This window comes from Limulus polyphemus, unplaced genomic scaffold, assembly GCF_000517525.1.
Source record: "Limulus polyphemus unplaced genomic scaffold, Limulus_polyphemus-2.1.2 Scaffold46, whole genome shotgun sequence".
In the NCBI taxonomy this organism is placed as follows: domain Eukaryota; kingdom Metazoa; phylum Arthropoda; class Merostomata; order Xiphosura; family Limulidae; genus Limulus; species Limulus polyphemus.
This window is the reverse complement of record NW_013665656.1, coordinates 482,808-505,903: the sequence shown is the minus strand read 5'-3', so window position 1 is coordinate 505,903 and position 23,096 is coordinate 482,808. Positions and strand designations below refer to the sequence as shown.

General features: G+C 34.6%; 2 protein-coding genes across 8 annotated transcripts in view; one reads left to right on the top strand and one right to left on the bottom strand.

Annotated features, from left to right (window-relative positions):
- The window catches only part of LOC106462557, a 55,512-nt gene extending 45,116 nt beyond the window's left edge, over nucleotides 1-10,396 (top strand). For both annotated transcript variants that reach the window (XM_013922496.2, XM_022390092.1), the window contains exons 4-5: nucleotides 279-422; nucleotides 8,349-10,396. In XM_013922496.2, coding sequence (XP_013777950.2) covers nucleotides 279-422; nucleotides 8,349-8,983 — 779 coding nt within the window. In that variant the 3' untranslated portion in view covers nucleotides 8,984-10,396. The remainder of the gene's footprint in view (nucleotides 1-278; nucleotides 423-8,348) is intronic.
- Nucleotides 10,397-13,305: 2,909 nt separating this feature from the next.
- The window catches only part of LOC106462420, a 90,776-nt gene continuing 80,985 nt past the window's right edge, over nucleotides 13,306-23,096 (bottom strand). For 5 of the 6 annotated variants that reach the window (XM_022390057.1, XM_022390079.1, XM_022390067.1 and 2 more), the window contains 3 exons: nucleotides 20,331-20,612; nucleotides 19,479-19,778; nucleotides 13,306-18,261 (listed from right to left, as the gene is read on the bottom strand). In XM_022390057.1, coding sequence (XP_022245765.1) covers nucleotides 17,866-18,261; nucleotides 19,479-19,778; nucleotides 20,331-20,612 — 978 coding nt within the window. In that variant the 3' untranslated portion in view covers nucleotides 13,306-17,865. The remainder of the gene's footprint in view (nucleotides 18,262-19,478; nucleotides 19,779-20,330; nucleotides 20,613-23,096) is intronic. The other variant, XM_022390082.1, reaches the window with a different exon arrangement.

The following is a 23,096-nucleotide window of genomic DNA, read 5'->3' as shown; positions in this document are numbered from 1 at the left end:
CAAATAAAAATCTTTCAAATGCGACTGTAGCTTTTTTTTCCCCCAAAACTTTGTCTTCAAAATAAGGGTGCATCTTATACATCGGTGCGTTTTATATTCCGAAAAATACGGTAATAGAAGTAATGCAATAAAGTTTAGATTTTCAACTATGCAAGTAGATAATTTTAATTTTTTCGTTTCATTTTTAGATAATGTAATACATTTTATTTACAAAATTATGAATACTGTATTGAAAATATACTTATATTTATATTCTATAATCTTTTTTTTGTGCTTAGGTCACGTAGAAATTGTAACCTTTTTGTTGAGAGTGTTCCGTGAGATTATTATGGTGGACCAAAGAAATGTGTTTGGCGTCACTGCCCTAATGAAGGCGTCATTGCAGGGTAGAGGGCGCTGTGTGAAAGTGCTTCTTGCTTCAGGTAAATTAGGCTAATTGACTATTTAAAACATATTTGGTAAAACTGATTGTCGATCACAACTCATCAAAACTGATTTAGTTTAATATACTTAGAGCCTATATGGTATTATTGAAAAGTATAAAGCAGTGTTAAGTTGGTGAATTACAGATAACTGTAAATAAAACACATACTTATACAACGAACTACTATAGTTAACTGTCTCTGAGGTATGGGTAGTTTTGTTACATATACAGGGTTATTATTAAGTTCTTTGGCCAATTCTGACATGTATAATTCGAAACCTAATCAACAGAGAGCTGTAAGATTTGGTAGGTGAACTAATAATAATATGAGATAGACGAATTTAATGCCAAAACTAATTATCACTTAATTCGCACAGCTTACATGTTACCATTTTATTAGCGTAACCCCTATTCATATCCAGTCTTGTTTCCATCCGCGAGAGAACGTAATACACATCTGAATGATACTTTCCGACTTAAACATTAGCATTATATTTGATGTTGGATGTGGCGTATAGGAGACTAAATCCTTAGTTTAATATAGTATTTATCGGAATTAATTAGTTATTCTGTTATGTGCACTTTGCATACAACACGTCGTCAAGAAAGTCATTAAATCGCTTTCGTTCTAGCTGTCTTTGTTATGGTCTTGAGGTAACATTTTGTTTGCCTGTAAGAGATATGGTTTTAATGCTGCATATTGTACAAGTATGTCAACAGCAGTGTCCTCCAATGGTATTTTAGGCTATAACCTCCCTTATGTTTGAATGAAAATAATAAATCACATGGGTTGTGGTAGTCGCTTTGAGTAAATATGATGTTAAATAATAAGCAAGGAAAGTTAGATTTAAACATCCTGGTGTACAATCTCGAAGTAGACGATCCAGTCCTTTGTGAGCCAGTGAAGTATACACATTTTGTTTTGTTATAACGGTTTTTCATTTGTATTTTACATTGCGTCAAGTCTCTTTATTTCTTGTTTAATTTTCTGTTATTCAGAGGACCTATCCCATCACTCAAAGAAAAATCAGTTTGACCTGAATTCACCACAGAGTGGCTACAAAAGAGAAAATGTTGGTGTCTTGACCACAGGATATTCAGTTGCAGAGTTTTCTGTTTCCTTCTGATGCTTGTATTGCCCTTTACTCCTACTCTTATGTTATTAAGTTTTAAAATGATTCGTTTTTATGTAAATGTCATTTTCCACAACTCATATGACTTAAATACACGAGGAAAAGTCAGGCATTGAACAGAGACATTTATTTGAGAGGGTTTGAGGGACTAGGAGAAGTTCTTTCCTGGACATTAGGCTTTCACTGATGCTGCACAGGTCCATGATTTCCATCTCATTGTAGGAAACGATTCATGAAATAGAACCACTAACGTTTGGTGCACTCAGAACAACTGTCAATGCTCTCTCTCTGAGGGTCGACCTCTGTGAGAGGAAAGCATAAATGTCTTAGGTTTATTGTAGTGATGTGACACCTGACAGGTCTGAGACTGAGTGGGTGGTCTATATAAGACTCTCATACCCTCACCAGCGAGAATAACCTAGCCAGTGAGGAGAACTGGAGATGCTGCTGGTGGAAGTCTTCTGCCAACAGGAACTATCTCACCACTACCAGATAAGATGGTGGGCACTGAATGAAGATGTATGTGAACCATGGAATTTGGTGAGCCTTTTCAAGTTGAAAGGTATATTACAGGGGCACCCATGGATCATGCAGGATCCAAGGATCACACATAGCCGACAGACAAGCTACCAATGACAACTCATTGCTTTGCTGCTCTGAGCCCAGGGATGTACTACTCACATGACAGTTGATGTCTCTGAGCATTCCTACCATGTTGTACCTTTGATTTCAAAGACATTTCAAGAGGTCAGAAGGGAAATGATTTGGTCCGAACCATGGGTTCCCATGAGCAAGACAAATCAGATCACTCCCTCACTATTCAAGGGTGCAGGGAAAAACGTTTTGACCCTTTCTTGAAACGTATCATGCAGGTAACTGCTTGAAGCAGCTCTCCTACAAAGCAGGCTGTGCAACACCCGATCTTCAGTCTAGATGGCCTGGCTTTAAGCTCCATCTAGTACTTGAGCAAGATGCAACTTTGAGACTATGGGACAGTCATTGCTCAGTTGTGCCAAAGGTTTGACCAGGTGGAAAATTGAGAAATTCATGGAGCTGTGTGCTAGGCTCAGAAAACAGGTACTATGGAAAGCTTGGCCACTTAAGTGTATTATCTGCACGACTTGCACAGTAAAGCCTGCTCTGCAACAGTATCAGCATATCACAAGGATATCCCCACTGACAAGTTTGTAAAATCATAAGGCAACACCTTAGTGTGAGAGATAATCTCATCCTTACCAATGCAGTTTCTGTAGTAATATGGTATGAGTGGCAACTTTGAGCCAGTCACAAGAGAGGAAGAAGTCTGCAGTGGTAGTTTCAGTGGCTGTACCTTGGACAGACACCCATGCACCAATGTAATACCAACCTATAGCCTATGCTGAAGTGCAGTGCATGTTAAAGGACAGGATCATACAGCCTAAAGAGATTGCTTAGTCATCTCTAGTGGTATTTGTTAGAAAGAAGGAAAGAATGGCGAGATTTAGATGGGTGAATATGGTAAATCAAATTGATGCCTTTCCACTACTATGAACAGATGAATGTCTAGCCACATTGGAAAGGGCCTGATGGTTCAATGCAGTAGAACTGGCATTCTGATATCAGCAAGTCGATCTGGCTGATGAAAGTAAACCTGAGACTGCTTTCAGCATATGAGATAGTTTGCATGACTTTTGATTCATGCCAATCGGCCTGTGTAATATGTTCACCAATTATTAGAGACTAGTGGAACTTACATTGGAGGGTCTGCAATAGGAGAAGTACCTGATCTATGTTGGTGGCGTCTTAATGTTGCACATTTGAGTTTCTGGTCGAGAATCTGGAAATGATATTCCAATGGGTAAACAAGACAGGCCTGAAATTGAAACCAAGAAAATGTACATTTGTGTACACAGAACTGGAATTTCTCAGTCATATTATGGGTCATATTGAGATGTAATCTTCATGGATCCTGCTAAAATATTAGCGGTACTAGATTGGTCTCAACCTGTGACTAAGGAATAATTCCACAATTTCTTAGGTTTTTACATCGTCATACAGACAGTTTGCTCATGGATATAGATACTTATAACAAAGACACAGGCAACATATGTCTGATAAAGCAATTACTGCAACAGCTTCTTTGGAGCATTAAGGTGATCACGAGTGCTGAAATACAATGGATGCTGCAAGACAGAGTTATAAAACATTTGGAGAATGTTCAGTCGTCTCTAGTGATTTTCAGGAAACAAGTAGGTACACCAGAATTGTGTGTTGATTTTAGATGAAAGAACGGGGTATCTCAAATTGATTCCCTTCTCTTGACATAGACAAATGAATGTTTGGATGCATTAAAATGCTTCCATTGGTTCTAATATCTTGATACTAACAGGTCAAGCTAGGACTGATTTTTTCACAAGAAATGGTATATGTGAATTTTGTATTATACCATTCAGTCTATGTAATGCACCAGCTACTTTTGAGTGGCTGGTGGAACTTGCACTTCAGGGATTGCAGCAATAGGATAGCTGACTGATCTATGTCAACGATATTTTGTGGTTTGGCCACTCTTTTAATTCTGTATTTGAGCATCTGAAGATGTTATTCCAGTGCATACAAAAAAGCAGGATTGAAACTCAAACCAGCAAAATGTTTCTTCATGAAAATGAAGATAGAATATCTTGGTTGCATTTTGAGGAGAGATGGAGTCTCGATGGGCCTGGCTAATACTGAAAGAATGTTTCAATTTTGGCATTGAGATGTTCTGCAAGTGGTGAATATTTTGTGGAAAAGACAACGGTAACAAAGAGACTCACTCTATGGCGAGAGAGAACAAACAGTTTTATCTGGGATTTTAAATAACACGAGTTTACCTGGTGAATCCAACTCAGTTTTACCTGGAACTCTCATAAGTGTGGTGCAAAAATGCTTTAACTTGATTAAGTTGAAATATTAGTAGGAATATTTCAGTCATGCGTATTGATATATGTTTAATAACAAGTAGTTTACTGAAATTTTACTTAACATTGTTTCATTACAAAATATAATTTTGAAGCAAGGAATTGTAGTCTGTAAGTGTAATGGGGAAGATGGACAGTACCACCTGCACGGGGAAATCTTATAATTCATGACATAACAAACATATAATTTGGAAATGGAAGAAACACTCTAGAGAAAGACAACAAAAGTGTTGGTAAAGGCTAATGGTCAAAGGTGAGCTTAGCATCACTTAACCTGAATTAGCTCAGCAGTGTAGGACTCGAACAGCATCGATCTTCATCCCATCCTATTGGAAACAGGCGCTGGCTACAAAGCAACCAGCAGTATGTTAGTGATGAGGATGAGTCTGGCATGCATGTTTCCATTGTATGACAGGGGCAAAAGAAGGCAACATGGCCACAGGTAGTTGGTAAAATGAAAATCCAGGAAATAAGCGGATCAAGAAATCCACAGATTTTCTGGAAACATGTTTTATGGGTGAGGATGGGTGTGAGTACATGTTAAGTCTGTAGGCATGTTGCTTGACCAGTACTTAATTCATAGTCATAACTGAGCATTACAACCCCCTTAACTTATTCAATCGACTGACTCTTCGACCAATTACAACTCAGTAAATATTTGCATTTGAATCTGGACTTTCAGTATTTAAGGTCAAGTTTCAACAACAGTCAGTCTCTCTTTCTCGACTAGCCAGTGGTTCTTCTGTCTTGCCCTATCCTAAAAAACTGATTAGTTACTTAGATGGACCCTTCAAGTTTTTCTAGCTATGAAGCTGCCAAATTCCTGCAGGATGCACACAATATTTTCTTGAGTAAGAGAGCCCACAATACCACTGAAAATAGAACTTCCAGACCTTCTCTGCCTTACATGGTGCTTGGGCCAATGAATGGTGACCAGTGCTACCTGATAGAATAACTTACAGTATCTGTGGTTGGGTTTTCACTGCAGTCTCCAGAGGTTGATTTACCACGTTTTACAGCAGAGGATCCCATCAACACTGAGGAGAGCAATTTCCTTTCACCCAAAGACCCAACAACAGCAATGTCAGCCATGAATCCACAGTAGTTTAGCATTCAAGCCACCCAGTAGCCTTAATTGTTACCACTCTTGACACTGCCAGTAATATGTTCCATTGTAGGATGTGCCACTAACACCAGAAAATGAAATCAGATGTTCTCTCACTTCCAAAGTGACCACTACATCTTGAAGCCAAAAAAGAAATTCACAGCACTATACTCAATCAAGTTCCAAGAAAATGGAGGCAGGGCAGACTCCAGGACAACTTTAAACCAGAAGACTGCAATGGTGGCTGTTCAGAAGAGCCAGCCAACTTGTGAACTAACTTCAGCCATCAATTAAAAAAACTTCTACTTCAAGGACAAGGGTATCAACTATTTATCACCCAAGTAGGACCTACACAGTCATCATGAGTGAGAAGCCACCTACAAAGAAACACCAGGACCCATCCCAGAGGATGACGAGGGTAGAACTCCCAGAATCAACAAAGATTATAATACATGATTCAAAACTTGGGCAGATTCTCGTGCTGAAAAAAGCACTGTAGGAAATTGCCAATGAATGAACAGAGGCATGGGCCCTATATAATAAGGAGAAAGATTTACTAGGATGGAGGGTAACCCGTTCAATATGGTACAAAGAAGAAGTATGGTGCCTATAGGTAAGACTTGTTGACAGTGGGAAAGCCCTCAGTAAAGCTCAGGATAATTCTGAAGAAAATGATAGAGGCCAACTGCAAGACAATGGTGAACCTAGAGAATCCGCTGGCAAGGTTGAGGTGAGTGGGAGTAATGTTTTGGAAGGTCTCTGGGGTAAGTGTACATTCTGTACAATTGAGCATGCGTGCAAAAGCAGAGACTTATAAGGTTTTGTTTTGTGTAAGTTTTTTTTTTTTTCATTTGGTGTACATACTGTAGATTTAATGCACTACTACTTGTTTATATACACGAATGTGCATGATCAAGAAGTGGATAGCTTTCATTGTATTATTTTCTACTGTTATCATTATTAAAGGATTTAATTTTTGTTTAAAGTTCAATGACTTTGTCATACTTTCTAGTGTTCATTTTTCGTTGTTTTGAGTAAAGGTTTCTTTTTTTGTTGGTGTTTTCCTGAAACTGTAATAGGTTTTGTTTGATATTCAATATTACTTAAAGGGTGTCATGTGTTTGTCTTGGTCAGACTGCCTCTTTTGCGAAGGTGCAGCTCTAAATCATTGTTAAAGTTGAAATTATAGAACGTTTCTTTGTTAAATCAGACTTTTTATTCTGTTTTATTTCCTTTTTATAAATTGATTTAGTTTAGTGAGGAGTTTTTGTTAGTCTATCCACTTTTAAAGTAGGCAGTGTGTATCTCTTAAATTTCTCTATTTTCTTTTTCTTCCATAGTTTTACTTTTTATGTATATAATTAGATACTTGTGCATTGGTTTTCCAATGTTAAAAGAGTATATCATGTTCTTTGATGATAAAGGGTTATTGAGTATATTTAATAGTCTATTCTTAATGAAGGTTTCTTTATGTATATTATACATATTATTTAATCATTTCAACATTTCATCTCTAGATATGTATTTCATCTAAGCCTGTTAGAGGCTAGTTTTCTTGTGTTGTGCGTGTTTATTAAAAGAACAGTTTTGTTTTGTCAAAAGTGTTCTTTCTATTCGTGTTTAGCCAATGATATTTTAATTTTTGAAATTATCTTGTTAATAAATGTTTTTCTTTAGTATTTAAAATAAAACGTAGTTTCACGATTAACAATAAATATATGCCTTTACATTTAATTGGCAAAATAAGTATCAAAATTATAAGAACAAGAAACAACTTACATCAGACATCCAAAAAACATTTCTAAAATTTATTTTAAGTGTACACATATAAGCACAACCTTAGTGGCTCTTAGAGTGCAAACTGATAAGTCTAATTTATCCTTTCCTGTGGTACCCCGGTGGAACAGCGGCAAGTCTTCGGATTTACAATGCTAAAATCAGGGATTCGATTCCCCTCGGTGGACACAATAGATAGCCCGATGTGGCTTTGCTCTAACTAAACATGCACACCTTTTCTGTAGAAGAAAAATAGAGAAAACCACACACTGCACTTGCCCATAGATAAACAATTTCTAGCTAATGTGAATCTTTAATGGTTTAAGGAATTGTATCATTTTATTTCTTTATAGAGGTGAATAATAACCAGAATGTTTTTTTTTTTATAATTTTCAGCTCACAATATTATCTTTCCGCCCTGATAGACGTAGTTCCTACAAAAACGACATTACAACAATCTAACGTGTTTATGTTGTCTGAAATTGGTTCGAAGAACATGACAATAACTTTAGTTGTATCCCTTGGCAACAGAGGATACCGGATTTCAATCAAGTATTGTATCTTTAGGAGGAGCTTAAATGTTACCATCGCCTTTATAATCCTCTGTTGATATCGTGCACCAATTTCAGACCGCACTCCTTGATAAATGGATTATAATCAAATAATACACCATATAGCATCTTGTGAAGTCTTATACTACGCAAAGTTTAAACTGTCATTTCAACAATATATGTCCCAATTCAATTTTAAATGGGGGTACTTATGAAGTGATCATTCAGTATGTGTGTGACAAGGTTGCGCACTAAGTTACAATGATATGCTTTTTCTTTTTTTTTTTGTAGTAAAACCATTTTTCAACAAATCAGTTCATATTTATGCTTTTACGTACCAATTTTTGAAAGCATGGAATAAATACTGTTACATTACCTGTTAAACTAAAATATTTTTAATTAAAGTAATGATTTTTCATATAGGTGCCAATTCACTATTGAGAGACCCCAGTAGGAAATTTTGTTCATTGGACTGGGCTCGATTTTGTGGCCGACAAAACTGCGTCGAGATTTTGGAAAAGTTCATGAAAACAACCGCTGGAAAGGCTTGTTTGGCCAACCAGCAAAAAATAAGTGGTAGCAAGGATAAGTGGTCCAGCGACCCAGACCTACAGTCTCCACTCTACAGCAACGCCTCACTTCCTGACATGCACACTGGAAAAACAACGTCAAAACATGTGGGTGGTGAAAACGGATGGTTTAAACAAAAACTTCGTAAGACTTTCAAATATTCTGATAATAAAAACCGTCGAAGCGCTGATTTTAGTATATTTAACAATATTACAGCAGCAACAATGTTGTGTGCTTCCTCGGCCATTCTACAAAATGTGGAATCAGATTCAAATTCCAGTAATATTGATGGCAGTCAACGCTCAAATGAGAAGAAAATTATCATACCCAAGGTTGAACTGCCCTCAGATGGATGCTCAGTATCTCCTATGGAAATCACAGTTCAGAACCCACCTGTAACAGCCAATACTGAAAGTGGACATTGTGCTCCTAAACCACCCAGACCACCACCGCCACCACCGGCTAGGAAAAGAGATAGTAAGCTTTGAAATGTTAAATGTGATCAAAGTTTAATATTTATGATTTATAATGTTTGTATTTGAAACTTTACGCTTGTTGTAATATACAGGATGTTGAAAAGGACTGCCCTTTAGAAGAAAACGTTTCACAATACTAAAAGACCTAATAACTTTGTCCTTCTGCGCTAATTTTATATGAGGTATTTCTAAAGAGTCCCTAATGCACTTTTCATTCCTTCTCCACAAGTGACTTTTGAAATGCAGCCAACGGCTGCTAGTTTTTATTTTGGGACGAAGCTGGTCTTCTTTAATCATTTGTGTTGGGCACTTAGTCAAGATAAAAAAAAGACTCTTACTAGAACTGTGTATTAGAACTGTTAGACAAAATTGAAATTCCAGTATAGTTGTACAAACTACACAGCCTTTTTCAGAATTCACAAAAATAAATCAGGTTGCTGGTAAAACAAAATACAAGTTTTTGTCTTACAAGCCAACTCTGTTTAAGACAATTATCTTGAATAAAAAGACGAGAATACAAATGAAATTCTTATACAGTCTAAACATTTTGATTGTACATTTTTTTGTCGCTTGTCTAAAGTTTTCTTCTAAAAAGCTGCATTTTCAAACATCCTTTTATAGATATATTTCTTCTTAAATATTGCGTGCTCAACCAGCCTCATTTACTGTTGTAAGGCGTAACTACTACTTCTGATTGTATTCAAATACTTACGCCGATACATTAAAGTGTATAACAAGTAGAAAGGAATTGTAACAGCACTAAAGATCATTACTATGGAATACTTTAATAGAGTAATGATATTATGAGTTTTGGAATGAAAAACACTTCGATGTTATAAATTAAGATGTAGGACGTACATTACTTATTATTTTCATATCAATGGTTGAAAGAGGTGCGTTTAGAGTTTTAACAATTAAGGATATTTTTATATAATACCTAAACGTTATTACTGTACTGAATACTTAATTAAATAACTTTCCAAGTCCCTAAAAAGTAATTGCTTTTTCAGTATTAGGTCAAAGAGCATAAAACGCTTTGTTGATCTGGTGAAACGACGACGAAATTTGTATTGACTGTTTACAGTTTTACAGACTAAGTATATGTAAACCATTTTTTTCCATTTAAGTTACGGTATTGATTTTATTATACGTGATAGTTATAATTTTCATCTGTGCCAGTATAATGGTCTGATACACTTCACGATTTCACAATAACGAAATACATATTCTAATTCTGCGTAACAGTTTCGTTGAATAGTAAGTTACCAGACTTTTTACACTCACATTCGTGTAATGTGATATATTTGTCTTTCTTTTTACCCTTAAGCATTAAATTAAAAAAGAAATTCGGGAAACATTACTATAGTACGATTTTACAGTAAAGTTCGAAATTTCAATAGCACCTTTTGCAGGCAACACCAGTGGTGGTAATAAAGACGAGGGTAAAAAAAGACAAAGAAAAAGGGGCAATGGAAAAAAAAGTCAGTCGGAAAAAAGACAGAGAATATTACACAAACAGGTAAAAAGTACAAAAAAAAGTCCTATATTTTAGGAATGGTATAAAATGAAGAATTCCGAAATAAGCAATTTACTTTTTATTATCACATACATGCGTAAAGCCTGTAAAAGACAAAGAAAATTAACAAATAGGTAAAAAAACTCTATATTTTAGGAATGGCATAAAATAAATTCCGAAATAAGCAAAAAAGTTATAATAATAAGTAAAAAAAAAAAAAAGAGAGAGTCCAAAATACAGTTTTCCAAAATACTTTTTGATTTTTTTTACCTTTGTCTTTATTACCTAGACTTCCTTCACACGGGGCAATTAAACAGAAAAAAAATCAAGCCCTACGTGTCCAGAAATATACAACACCCATCTGTGTAAGCTCCAAATATTGCTTAAGACGATTTTTGTTGTGAATAAATTAAAGTGATGACATTATGGAAAGTTATGAGTAGTAATTCTGTTTGCACAAAAATCAGTAAAATAAATACAACTACAAACTATTTAATACTGTCTATAACAGTATCTTTAATTAACTTCGTTTGTTTTGAATATCGCGCAAAGCTACACGAGGGTTATATGCGCTTGCCATCCCTAATTTAGCAGAGATAGAGGGAAGGCACCTAGTCAACCACCACCACCAACTCTGACCGTCACATTACAATGCCCCACAGCTGAAAGGGCGAGTATGTTAGGTAACCTGTGATTCGAACCCGCGACCCTCAGATTGCGAGTTGAGCGCTTTAACCACCAAGCCATGCCTATCTTTGATTAAACCATAACGTGTGTCAATATTTTCTGGAAGCTGTAATATAAACGATAGTTACAATTACGTTCAAAATAATATTGAAATGCCCCAAGAGTTTTGTTTATAAAGAGCAAAACAAGTGAAAACTTATATCAGTGGTTAATGAAATTTTAGGTTCCTTTTGGATATTGGATACGTACATCTAAACAATGATAATAGTTAAACAACACAACTCGTGGACAGGAAGGGATTAATGCAAAATCAAGCTTGTATCTTAATAAAAAAATGTTTGCCAAACTTTTTAGCTTCTAGTCTCTTTTCGGGAGCTTGAGTCATATAGAATCAGGTACACAAGTATAACTATTATAGCACACTATCCGACGAAAATATGTAAGGGTTATTAAATTCCTAAAAAAATTACATCATACGATTTTATAAAAATAAGGTCTTAAGATCAGCAATAAAAAAGGCAGCAATAATTGTTTTCTTATTCGCACAGAAAAAACGGTGATATACAATTTAAAATTCTTATATATAAAATTTATATCACTCACTTCCAACAATGTTTCCGACATTCCAATTTATAATAAAACGCACTGGTTATTGTCGAGCATGAAAAAAGTAGGCTATTCTACATATAACGTATCTGATCTTATGAGTACGCCAACATGGTGTTTGTTAATTGTTTGTTTGTAATTAAGCACAAAGCTACACAATGGGCTATCTGTGCTCTGCCCACCACGGGTATCGTAACCCGGATTCTAGCGTTGTAAGTCCGCAGACATACCGCTGTGCCACTGGGGGGCGTGTTTGTTAATGGAGATGTATAAACGTTTCGCTTTGTGCCGAAAAGAAACAGTTAGAGATTGTGAACTGTATTCTATCACTATACGTGATTTTTCTGGAGTTCATAAATCATGAAATATTTAGAACAAAAATTAATTAAAAATTGTTGCTCTCTATCGTATTCTACGGATTTTAAATGTGTAAAATGAGTTGGTGGCCAGGGCTTCTTACGCGCCTCCCTAGAAATGCAACAAAAAAAGTAACCCAGTTAGGCAATCACTACATCAAGAATTGCGAGTTCATTTAAAGGGGCTAAAGGTCGGAAGAATATCGTAAATGAATACACACGATATTATAGGAATTTCAAGGCCAATGTAAGTTCTGTGTGGGTTTACAAATTTTTTTTATATATTCCTTTAATAGAATTGGATAGGTACAATTCAACAGTATCAGAATAAATTAATATAATTTTAGATTGCATAATATTTTTGTTGCTTTCCAGATGTCTAAATAAGTAATTATTACTGACAACAGATGGTGTTGGGGTAGATAGGTTATAAGTGATGCTCTAATAACCATGACAGTTCTGTCGCAATTTTGTGCACGAAACAATTTGTCTAAAAAGGAAGACAAAGTTCGTGGCCCTTAAAAAGTCTAGAATGTAAGTATTGCTAGGCGTCACTGTCCTGTAATTTCGATTGGATAAGGAGAGTAGTATTTAAAACCTCTGATCACAACCCCGTTTGTTGCGTAGCCACACTTTTAGTTTTGGTGTGAATCTATAACATAGAAGTTACGTTTCTTGTTCATACTAATCTTTGTGTAATACAACTACAACAACAAAAAAATTTACTTTCATAAAGCTGAAGTTCTTTTCATACCTTAAGCTCATAAAATATTAAATTCTGAGGAGCTGAAGGCAAGTAGCTAACATGATCAAAAAAGTTTTCCTGGAGATATAGGTCGTGTTTCTGTTTTAATGAGTTCAATACTTCCATCAGCACTTAAGAAATATTAAAAAAAAACTTAGTACCGCTGCATTAGAAAGAAATTGTTGAGATTTCAAAACTTAAAAACTGTATAATTGTTTTGATTAGCGATTTTAGATTGTATTTTTTAAATGACATTTTAAACAATCGAATACATTATTTATTGAAGTTTTATTCATTAATTACTTAAAAAAAGCAAAACGGGTAAACTTCTCGTTTAAATAGGCAATCCTTCATTTTGGAACATCGTTTTTTTTTCTTCTTCTAACGAATTTGTAGGATTACTCTTTAAATAATTGAACTGGGCTAGAATGTACATTTTATTAGCATATAATAACATACAAAAGCTTGAAGATTTTCGTGAGCAAGTTATATATATGTAAACTGTACTCGAAAAACGTTTTTCAAGTTACAACATGAAGTTTAATAAATGGCATATTTTTAATGTACAACAGACAAAGAATTTGTCAAATTGGTTTCTACTAAAACTAATTTCGATTTACACGAATTGTGTAAAGCATAAATTTAATAACAACTCTTTATATCCACATGACGCCTGCGTCCGAATTAATTGATTTACCAGCAGGTGATAAATTACACGTAAAGATGTGATTCAGTCAATCAGTTACAAGAAAAATAGACCGGTACAGAATTAACAACCAAAAACTTGACAGGTTTGAATAATTTGGTTTTGAATTTCGCGCAAAGCTACACGAGGGCTATCTGCGCTAGCCGTCCCTAAATTCGCAGTGAAAGATTAAAGAGAAGGCAGATAGTCATCACCACCCACCGCCAACTCTTGTGCTACTCTCTTACCAACGAATAGTGGGATTGACCGTACATTATAACACCCCCACGACTGAAAGGCGAGTCAAACGCCCTGACCACTCGGCGATGCCGGGCAAGGTGTGAATAGAAGCAAGCTTTCTTGATGCTAATGTACCTTACGTTATGACGCTGTTTCATTTTCTACAAGTGAAATAATAGTTTAAAATATATTTAACATACAAGAAAGAACAAATTTAAAAGTTTGTTTAAAAAGCTAACAGGAAAATATACAGATCCTTCACAAAGCATTATACGTGAATAAATACTTGAGTTATAAGAACCTTTAAACCAAACAGCTAAATCTGGCAAAACAAAGCTGCCAAATAATAATAATAATAATTATATATACACACAAACGCACTGCCCAGGGCGAAATTATTTAATTTGTTTTTAAAATCGACTAAAAGTAACCATGTCTCTTATTGTTTTAGTTCTGGTAATTGTTCACAAGAGCGACAACGAGTTTAGAAAATGGTTCAGTCATTTAGCACACAAAACGCTGTCTTGAACATTATCTAAGTTCATAAACGAAATTGATTTATTTTTTTTAGCACATTTCATCCGAACTATAATCAAAATTTTCTCTCTAAACCTGTTTCTTAAATCTAGACTGCTAAACCCTCGTAACGTGAAAAATTAAAGAAAAACCCAAAAGACCACCAATTAATTGCTTTTCAACAACTTTTGCTCTGATCAAAGATATATTTATAAATCAAGGCAGCAGATTATTACAGCCAGCAGTGTGACGTCAGTATACTCTTTTACATTTTTTCAGTACAGGGTTCCTCCTCCCCAAACACACGTGGTATATTATTTTTAGAATTTCACAAAGAAAATCATTTTCCATTTTCTTCTTCTTGAGTTGGAAGTACAAGGATGTAGATAGATTTCCTGGTTGTTGTTTTTACATTTTTTTTTGTTGTTGTTGTTGTTATCAGTGGTGTGGAAACGCATTTCAAAACATTAACTTATGAATTTAACGTAGTACAAAAATATGAAATGTATTACATCAAGTCACAACTCTACACAAGCAACGTAAAACGTTTGTATCCAAGGTTAACGCACATTTCAGCATTGAAACATCCTGTACCAAAATGCTTAATGACGCATATAAATTTCAAACCAACTGGCCACCGTTTCTTATATTCAAGATCAATAAAACTTAGGTTGCACATCACCTGCAGGTATACAGTTCAACCAATTAGTTAACCGTCACCCGTAATAAATTATACTGTACGACACAAACCATAAAAAGAACAAAGCAAACTTCACGTACAAAATCACGACTTTCTTTTCGCCCGTGAGGTTTACTGACAAACTCTACAAGCCAATATTCACAATAAAATAGAAATCATACTAACAAGTATTTACATACTGACATGTACGTACGAAAACTTTTATTTCCATAACTTTGAATATTAGATGAAATTAAAGGAAGATTAAAATGTAAACGAATCATGATAACAAAAAGATGTCCGTATATATATAACAATTTCAACTATTAAAAATACTATATTGTCTTAACTTGTTCAATTTAACAACTGCTCAGAACTTTTTTTCTTAACTAATCAAAGTAGTAAAATAAAATTCATATCTTTAGTTGTAGATTACAACACTGCTATTAATAAAGTCATTAAACCATATCAAATCATCATAATACAAGCATTCATAAAGTTCCAATTTTTTCAATCGGTGACATTTTAATACTGTTTCACAAAGCAAATTATATTTTGTGTGTGTGTGTGTATATATATATATATATATAGTGAAAAAACAAAAACACGAAACCTTTAAGACAAAAATTGTTCATAAGTTATATGAAGTTCCATGAAATTGACCTCTGGAGATCTGAAGCTGTGCTAGCAGATATTTCAACACAATTCACCACAAAGATACCACCATAAATACTTAAAGCTTCCACATACCAAGATATATTAAAAAAAACAACCTCTTAGGCAATACTGAAGATAATTGTACAACAGGAATAATTACAGTAAACTACTGTAAACCTAACCTCACCCAATCATATAAAAGCTCGAAATATAGAACTCTGGTTTTATAGATAGGTACAAAAATCAATGCATTCCCATCACTTTGATATGTATTTTGGCACAGAGGATAGTCTCCTCTCGGCACAACACAGAGGATAGTCTCCTCTCGGCACAACACAGAGGATAGTCTCCTCTCGGCACAACACAGAGGATAGTCTCCTCTCGGCACAACACAGAGGATAGTCTCCTCTCGGCACAACTTTGTAGGAATGGAAAGTCTGCCTCACTATCTGCCCTTCAACATCATTTTGAAAATGTCTCATCTTTTCAAGTTAAAATCAACAATTTATCCAGCACAACATGTAATAACAGCTGTTAGATCTAAGTTCACAGACTTTGGCATAACCAACTGGTTCACATATACAACTCTCCAGAAAATAAAAACAGTAACTTTATAATAAACTACTTTGATAAATGCACTATCCACTGAAACCTGCCTTAAATCCTAAATTTCTATGAACAAATTTGATAAAGCTCCACCAGAAATTAATGTAAAATGGTTAAGAAGGACCTTGTCCTAAGATCTCTTTTCTTTGCTTAGAAAAAACAAAAAACAACGAGATTAAGTTATGAAAAAAACCCCAAGCCTTTTTTTTTTCCAAAAAAAAGGGAGGTTTTTATATTTACTTCCTGGTTTATTATTAAACTGGTGTTTAAATCAACTCCTCTGATAAGTACATACATCACTAGGAGACAGATATATCTTATATTTCCAAATTTAAATCAACTGACCACAAACTCTGAAAGAAATCATATATTGTTTAAAAATTAATTTTCAAAAGCCTCCTAAATATATTAACTTCATAAGCTAATGACAGACAAGATCAACTATGATTTAATCGTTTCATTACTAATAAACCACTCTTTGAAACAAAATTTTAATTCAAGGAAGCTGATTTACAGTGAAAACGTTAAAGCAGTAGAATACTTAATGAATTTGAGACATATATATTTATATGTTCAAAGGCCAGAACATTCATTTTTGTAAGCATACCTTCCAAAAAAAAAGTTTAGTAAACAATAAGAGGCAAAGCTTCTTATTCATCATTTTTAGCCCTAAAAATACAGAAAAGGTCATATGTTAACATCTTTTCTTTTGTCACTAATTATCTACATATATATATATAGAGCTATGGTTTCAAATGCTTCAGTGCAATAGCATCATGTGTTTGTTACCTGTGTCCATTTCCTTGGATACTTTAACATGCATCAATAACCAGCATTAATATATATCAAATGTACTAACTGAGCAAAAAAAAGTGAATTTCTTGTATAATTTCAAATTCACCATTGCTCCATGAATATCAACAATAGATTTTTACTCAAGGAAAGGAAAAAAAAATTACCATTCAAAAAAAAAACTAACTCTAAATTCTATAAGTGAAATTTTTTATTCTGAATTATTTTTAATTGATATGAAAACAGTAATCTTTAAAAGCTATGTATCTGATTAATGGATTAAGTGCAGAATGTATCAAAAAAATGTACACTTTTTTTTTTAAATACAGCCTAATATTATACTGAGCTGGTTAATTCTTAAAAAAATTTACTATGATACACATAAAAGAGGCACAAAATTTGCTACGTGTACTTTCAACGATGTACTTTACAGGGTTGACACTGATATTGGAGAAATGAATGTTTGAACTAAAAGAAAAAGTAACGGCAGTGACAGAACTTTTCATATTGTCATTACATGTGTAAAAGGTACTTCCGTTTTCCCTTTCGAAGCAATATGGGAGGAATAATAGTAATTCTTGTACATTACTGGAGTCTTGTGGTACTCATTCAAGTAAAATACAATCAAAGCACAATCTCAGTAAGTTTGAATTTCTTGTTAATCCACCCTCACATGACTACTGTATGACTGGAAGGATAAAGATGGGGAAATTGACTTTTTTTGTTTTGTATTATCTTAATTTTTCATTACAGGCTGCAACCAACTGATAATGCAAAGTATTTACAAGAAAGCAAAGGCGCTCTTGGTTTTAATGTGGAACATCCTCCTCCTCCAACTGTGGAAAATCCTCACTGACTGAATTATCTGACATTAGCCCTTGCTCTAACCGTCTCTCCCAAAATGAGGCTCTCTGCAGAATCGAGCGAGCTGGACGACGACGTGTTCGGTGTCGAGGTAGCGAGTTATTACTTGTAGTGCTTTCATCTGAAGTATACCCGTGGGTCGGGTCAACAGAGCTTTCAATTACTGGCACTGGGCTTGGAGGCATACTAGGGCTACTTCCTCTACTATCCTGTTGGGCATCTTCTTTTGAATGATTTTCATTTTGAGAAACAGACAAAGGACGATTCAGGGAGCGTGGAAAATGTTTGAAAGTTTTCTCTCTAAATTCCTTGGACATAGAGCGGGCAGTCAAACTATGAACCTAAAACATAAAAAAGGTGAAAGAATCTGTCTTTATTACCAATATGACATTTCAAACATGAACAAAATATATGCCTCATGTGACTAACAACTTAAAAAACAAATAAGACTAAAATCTCAACTACAAGTACTATTTAACCTAGCACCTGGCCCAATAATCTAAATAAGCAAATCAATGTTATTAATATGGAACAAATATACAATTAGACAAGTAACAATTCTAGTAATTTACATTCAGCTAACCTGAATTTAACAGCCACCAGCCTCAACGAAATCTTTAATTACTGCTCATCCTCAATTTTACTAGTTTTATCACAAAGCTATCAGTTGTAATAGTGATATTACATTTTATGCTGAATTATTGGGTTTTCTGGGATTATTTTCTTTTATAGAAGTAAGTAGTCACCTAGTGGTTTCCATATTTCTCCACACAGCAAGATGTAATACCATTATTAAAATGACAACTGGATGGCAAAGGAACTGAGGGCTCAAGAGGAACTTATTTCTAAACAAAGCTGATTTTAAATCAGCAAAATTCAGTGCTTCTGATTTTTCTCAAACTTCTATTTTAATAAACTAATATTTGATGTGTTCACTCAAAAGTCCCATTACAAATAAGTTATTCTCTCAAAAAGTATAAGTGATTTTTTGTGAATTTTCATCACTTATGCATTACAACTTAATATTCATGACTTTTACACATTTAATACATCATAGATCACAAAAAATGCAGACTATTATCTCAAAGATACAAATTGTTTTTCATTTGAGGTAGTGATTTTTTTATAGGTTAATTCTAAAACATTTCATCAACATAATTTCAGACAAACATTCAATGCAGGAAAAAATCTTAAAAGGTATGAAGTTTTTCTTCTAGTAAGATGGATAACATTAAAATATACCTTAATTTATTTAACATTATATTAACTAAAACACACACGGTATCACACAGAAACAAAAACAAAATAATGCAACTTAAAAGTTTCAACAGTAACTCAAAAACAAATTGTTTTAAAAACTAAAATGATGCAGTTAAGAAGCAACTATTTATACAAACAATTTTTGAACAGGACATAATTTACAAAACAACAAAAACATGCAAAACCAGGAGACAAAGAAAATGAACAGAGCCACAAAACATTGCAACACATGCTTATACAATGGCTGTCCGATGGAAAACAAAGATTTAACAGTCAACTCAATGTGCAGATCATCTACCCTTTTAATGCTTGCCCCACAATCGGGCACCATTAGACAGTCCTTTAGGGGAAGCAGTGGGCTTGGAGCAGAGGCAGCAGAAGATGACTGCTCCTCTTGTAACACTCTGCTGTGACTCTGTTTAACCTTTTCTTTATCTTCTTTCACTTTCAGGATATTTTTCTTGACAGAAACATCTTCCTCTAATACCTTGAAGTTGGACTTAGTGGTTGCTAGTGATGTGTTTTTCCTGGGAGTCGGAGATAGTTCCTTCTCTTCTTGTTTTTCTACCACCACAACTGGTTTCTCTTGCATCAGAGCCTATGGAAAAGGAAGGGAAGCCTCATATGGTATCTAAATATATTAATTTCATCATTAACAAATACTTGGATATTTAAGCCTACAAATATAAAATTAAACATACATTGAACACAAGAACATTTATCATTAATTCATAAACTAGTATACACAAAAGAGTCACATTTCTGGCCATAAAGAAACAGTCATTTCTAAAAAAATTACCTGTTTTGTTGTTATGTCTTTTGAGCAAGCAAACAAAATAAAATAAAACACTGAAAGGAGCCATACAACTTGAACAACTAATCAAAATTTCATTTCACATCTGTAACTGAAAGTGCCTCAACTCTTTACCATTAGTTGGTATACAAAATCAGTATCCAAATATGCATAGCTTTCATTTTTGTTATAACATATAAAACAGAACTTTGTACTACTTTTGCACTATCTTAAATCTGTACCGTATATTTCTTACTTTAGTTTGTCTAGGTAAGAAGAAGAAAAAAAAAGATATTTTGTATATTTGTTTATATGTATTTTAAACAATTCACCACAGATCAGGTATCAGCAACTAACTTTTGATATCCCAGTATTCCTAGGTGATGGCTTGGGTTTAGTTGTAGCAGATACTGCTAGGAACCTACTAGCTAAATCTTTCACAGATGGTAAAGACATTTCTTCATCATCACTCTGTCCTCTATGAAGACCATCTTCAGACTGGGATTCACTGAGAGGGCTTTGAAAATGGTCAGAAGTAGTGCCAGATGAAGGTGTTCTCACATTACCACTGTTTCTCCTCGGCCCACTTTGCTGGAGAGCATTTTGTGTCTGAACAACATTTTTTTCTATCTGGGAAACCTACCCAAAATGTATAAGATGACTTAACTAAACACTTGATACACACAAAAAACAAATTCCAACGAAAAATTAAGATGTATCACTCCAAAATCCCTTACAAGTTTAAAGAAACAAACTTTGTTTGAAACTCTTCAAACACTAAATGGTTGCCTTTCATTCAAAAATGCCAAACATAAGCTTTTGACCTAAATAATCAAAATAAAATGCACATGAACATTTCTATCATAAGACTGAATGTTTAGCTTATGGGTTTCAGTTCATTATAATGTTTTGTTCAGTTAATATCAAATTAGAAAAACAAAAAGAATCAAATCACTTCAGCAGTTTACACTTTCTAAGATGGCAAGTTATTTCTATTGGTTGTTACCTCATACTCCTATAAATCTAATTCTGAAAATCTTTTAAATACAGGTGATACGATGGAGATAATATCATGTAATGTCAGAACCTCTGAACCAATCATCAAAAGTCATGTGATATTTAAATGTCTATATGACAATTAAGTGCAACTCCTTTTGCCTCCTAAAAGTCATCAATGTAGGGGGGATGTGGATGCGACTGATACAGTAGAACCTCATTTAACAGGCAACTCAAAATAACGGGCACCACGCCATTAAGGGCAGACCTTTTCAGTTTCCTCGATAAAGTGGGCAGTTAACCCTTTTGCTGCTAGCAGGTTAGTGCGTTCATGTCATGACCTTTTTGAGTTATTTTCAAAATTTTATTAAATAACTTTACTATTACTCATAACACTGTAAGTGTTTTTGTTTTGTCTTTGTTTTTCAGAGTATTTTAGCAGCAGATTTTGACGTCACTGAATTCAAAACATGCAGCAGTTCTTTTGGGAGAGAAATCAAATGTCAACCTGGACACCGACACCATCGACAAATGGCAACATTGTCTTCCATCTTTGATCAGTGGTTACCAGGAAAAGACATTTTCAACGTGGATGAAACTGGCTTGTTTTATTGCACATTGCCAGAGCAATCACCCGTTTCATGTAGCAACCAGTGGGCCGGAGGCAAAAAAAGTAAGATCGCATCACAGTTACACTGAGTGATAATGCAGTGGGAGAGTGTGAAAAGCTACTGGTCATCACGAAAATCCCCCTTGCTTTTGTAACATACAGAAAACTGCCCTCCCCATAACCTACAGATGGAATAAAAAGGCATGGATGCCAGCAGTCTCTACGAATAATAGCTTTAGACCTTCGACCAAAAGATGTATTTGCAAAGCCAGAACATTCTCCTGTTTGTTGATGATGCTCCATGTCATGGCAACATGCAACTCACAAACATTCATGTCCTGTTTTTCCTTTCTAATTCCACCATAATCCTGCAACTCCTCGACCAGGGTGTCATTAAAACCATGAAGTCCCTCTACAGGTTTCTTCCAGCTGTCCAACCAAAACTGAAAACTGCAACAGATGCCAATATGTAGCAAAATGGCTTTAAATGCATACACCAAACAAAATGGAGGGCCTTAAAATTCAGAAATTTAGTACAGTAAATATGGAATCCATCTTTGTGTGGCTCATTTTTGATATTAAGGGCACCTTGCTATAGAGGGCATTTGGATGCAGTTGGAAGGGTGCCTTTAATGTCGAGGTTCTACTGCATATAACAAGTAAATATCAACTGAGATTAAATGCATTTTATAAAACTGATGTGCCAAATCCTTCTGCCCTAGAAACTACTTTCTCTATCACTGTTTGTGCTCTGTCTAATGGCCATGAATATGCAAAACTAAGTGATGCCACACTTTTATTGTAACAAGCTTCTGAGAACAAATTTAAGTTTATTATTTAATTTCTGTCGTGCATATTGGTGTATAAAAGGCATATTAATACTAGAAACAAATGACCTTATAATACCCAAATGCTGTTTTTATTTAATTAGACATTTAACATTTCACTTTACAGCTTCTTCTGGAGCGTTCACTAAAACACAAACCAAAACTGACAGTCCAAAGCTTCAAATGGTTTAAATAATAAAATCAAAACAACATTTTGATGTTACAAGGTCATTTATTTCTAGTATTAATAAAGTCAAGTTTAGTCTATACAGATTTCTGTAGGTAGCACTGAAAAGGTCCATTGCATCAGGAGACTTGACAGGAATATGGAAAATGTGCCCCCCCCTTTTTTTAATAGGTGTTTATGTGTGTGTGGTGGGTGGGTGACAGTGTGGGGGACTGTCAAGATGCATGGTCATGAGATAGAGTTGGTTGTTTGATTGGTGTTTTATGCCACAAAGCAGCAAGGCTATCTGCGCCAAACAACCGGTAAAAACAAAGAAAGTAAATTAATGTAAAATGTAAAAATACAGCGAGTTAAAACCAATACATGTCGATAAAAGATTTATACAGAATTAAAAATACCTACAGTGTGTAAAAAATTAAAAATACAATCTAATCGAACAGTGTCACCATTACCAATGACACTGTCCAGTGTCAGGGGTAAACTTTTAGATAAAATGTGTCTAA